Source organism: Neophocaena asiaeorientalis, unplaced genomic scaffold (assembly GCF_003031525.2).
Source record: "Neophocaena asiaeorientalis asiaeorientalis breed wild unplaced genomic scaffold, Neophocaena_asiaeorientalis_V1.1 scaffold78, whole genome shotgun sequence".
Lineage (NCBI taxonomy): Eukaryota > Metazoa > Chordata > Mammalia > Artiodactyla > Phocoenidae > Neophocaena > Neophocaena asiaeorientalis.
In genome coordinates this window covers 15,489,486-15,490,837 of record NW_020175018.1, presented here as the reverse complement: position 1 = coordinate 15,490,837, position 1,352 = coordinate 15,489,486, and the positions used below count along the sequence as shown (strand labels likewise).

Sequence of the window (1,352 nt, the reverse complement as noted above, 5' to 3'; positions counted from 1 at the left end):
GGACTTCCCTGGTGGCACAGTGGTTAAGAATCCGCCTGCCAATTCAGGGGACACGGGTTCGAGCCCCGGTCCGGGAAGATCCCACATGCCATGGAGCAACTAAGCCCATGAGCTACAACTACTGAGCCCACACACCACAACTACTGAAGCCCGTGTGCCACAACTACTGAGCCTGCACTCTAGAGCCCGCAAACCACAACTACTTGAAGCCTGCGCACCTAGAGCCCGCAACAAGAGAAGCCACGGCAGTGAGAAGCCTGCACACCACAACAAAGAGTACCCCTGCTCGCCGCCAACTAGAGAAAGCCCGCACGCAGCAACGAACACACTATGCAGCCAAAAATAAATAAATAAATTTTTAAAAAGGGCATTAGACAAACCTTGGGAAAGACTAATCAAGGAAAATAAGAGCGAAAACACAAAGAACAGTAAAGAATGGAAAGACGGACAAAACAACACGGCAGAGATATAAAAATTAATTAAAGCAATTTACAATGCATAATCTTAAAGCCTCTTCCTGACGATTCTTTGTGTGAGGTACTACCTACCGTATCCTCATTTTGGGAAGTAAAACTCAAGACTGGATATGTGACTTGCAAAGAGGTCAGACTGGAATCCAGGTGGGTCTGTCTACCTCCCAAGGCAATACCCTTCAACACCACACTGTCCTGAGTTCCACAGGGATGGCCCACTGGACCACGGTGCTTACCCGAGGGATGTAGGGCTGAGGGATAGAAATCCACTGGGGTCCGAGTGGGTGGGATTCGTGGGTCCATGTAGGAAGGCATCATCATCCACCTGGGGTCGAAGCCCAGCATCTGAGGATGGTGCGGGTAGAAGGTGCGCTGCGGGTGGGGCGGCGGAGGGCACACCGGCTGCCAGGGCTGCATCCTGTACAGCTGCTCCTGACCAGGGAGAGACACCCAGTTGGGCAGGTGCTGCGGGGCAGAGAGGCAGTGCGTGTGCACGCACACACACTCTTCCAGCTTTCCGTCAGGTGGCAGAGACAACCCACCCAGAACAGAAGCCCACAGAGGGGAGGCCCCAGGGGCATTACAGCATTCAGGCTCTGGCTCCCTCCCAGGACTGACGGACAGTCATGCCATCATTGCAACTGGGCCCTTAGGCTCCTCTGCAGGCTGGGCTTTCATTTAGATTAAACACTCTTCTGGAGCCGACATGTGACCGGCACAGCTCCCAGGGCATATCTCCCTGTCGGCACCACCACCAGACGACACTCCTCCACCTCCCCTCCTTCTGCCCCTTCAATCCACCCTCCTCACTCCGACGCCCGGACGACGTCAGGAGCCTTCAAGGGTCCTCCACAGCTCTGCCTCTAACTGCCTGAGTCC

At 54.7% G+C, this 1,352-nt stretch overlaps 1 protein-coding gene across 1 annotated transcript in view; it reads right to left on the bottom strand.

Annotated features, from left to right (window-relative positions):
* The window catches only part of PRRC2B (proline rich coiled-coil 2B), a 62,936-nt gene that overhangs the window by 28,270 nt on the left and 33,314 nt on the right, over positions 1–1,352 (bottom strand). Inside the window, exon 14 of the mRNA XM_024762221.1 lies at positions 710–938. Within this exon, the coding sequence (XP_024617989.1) occupies positions 710–938 (229 nt within the window). The remainder of the gene's footprint in view (positions 1–709; positions 939–1,352) is intronic.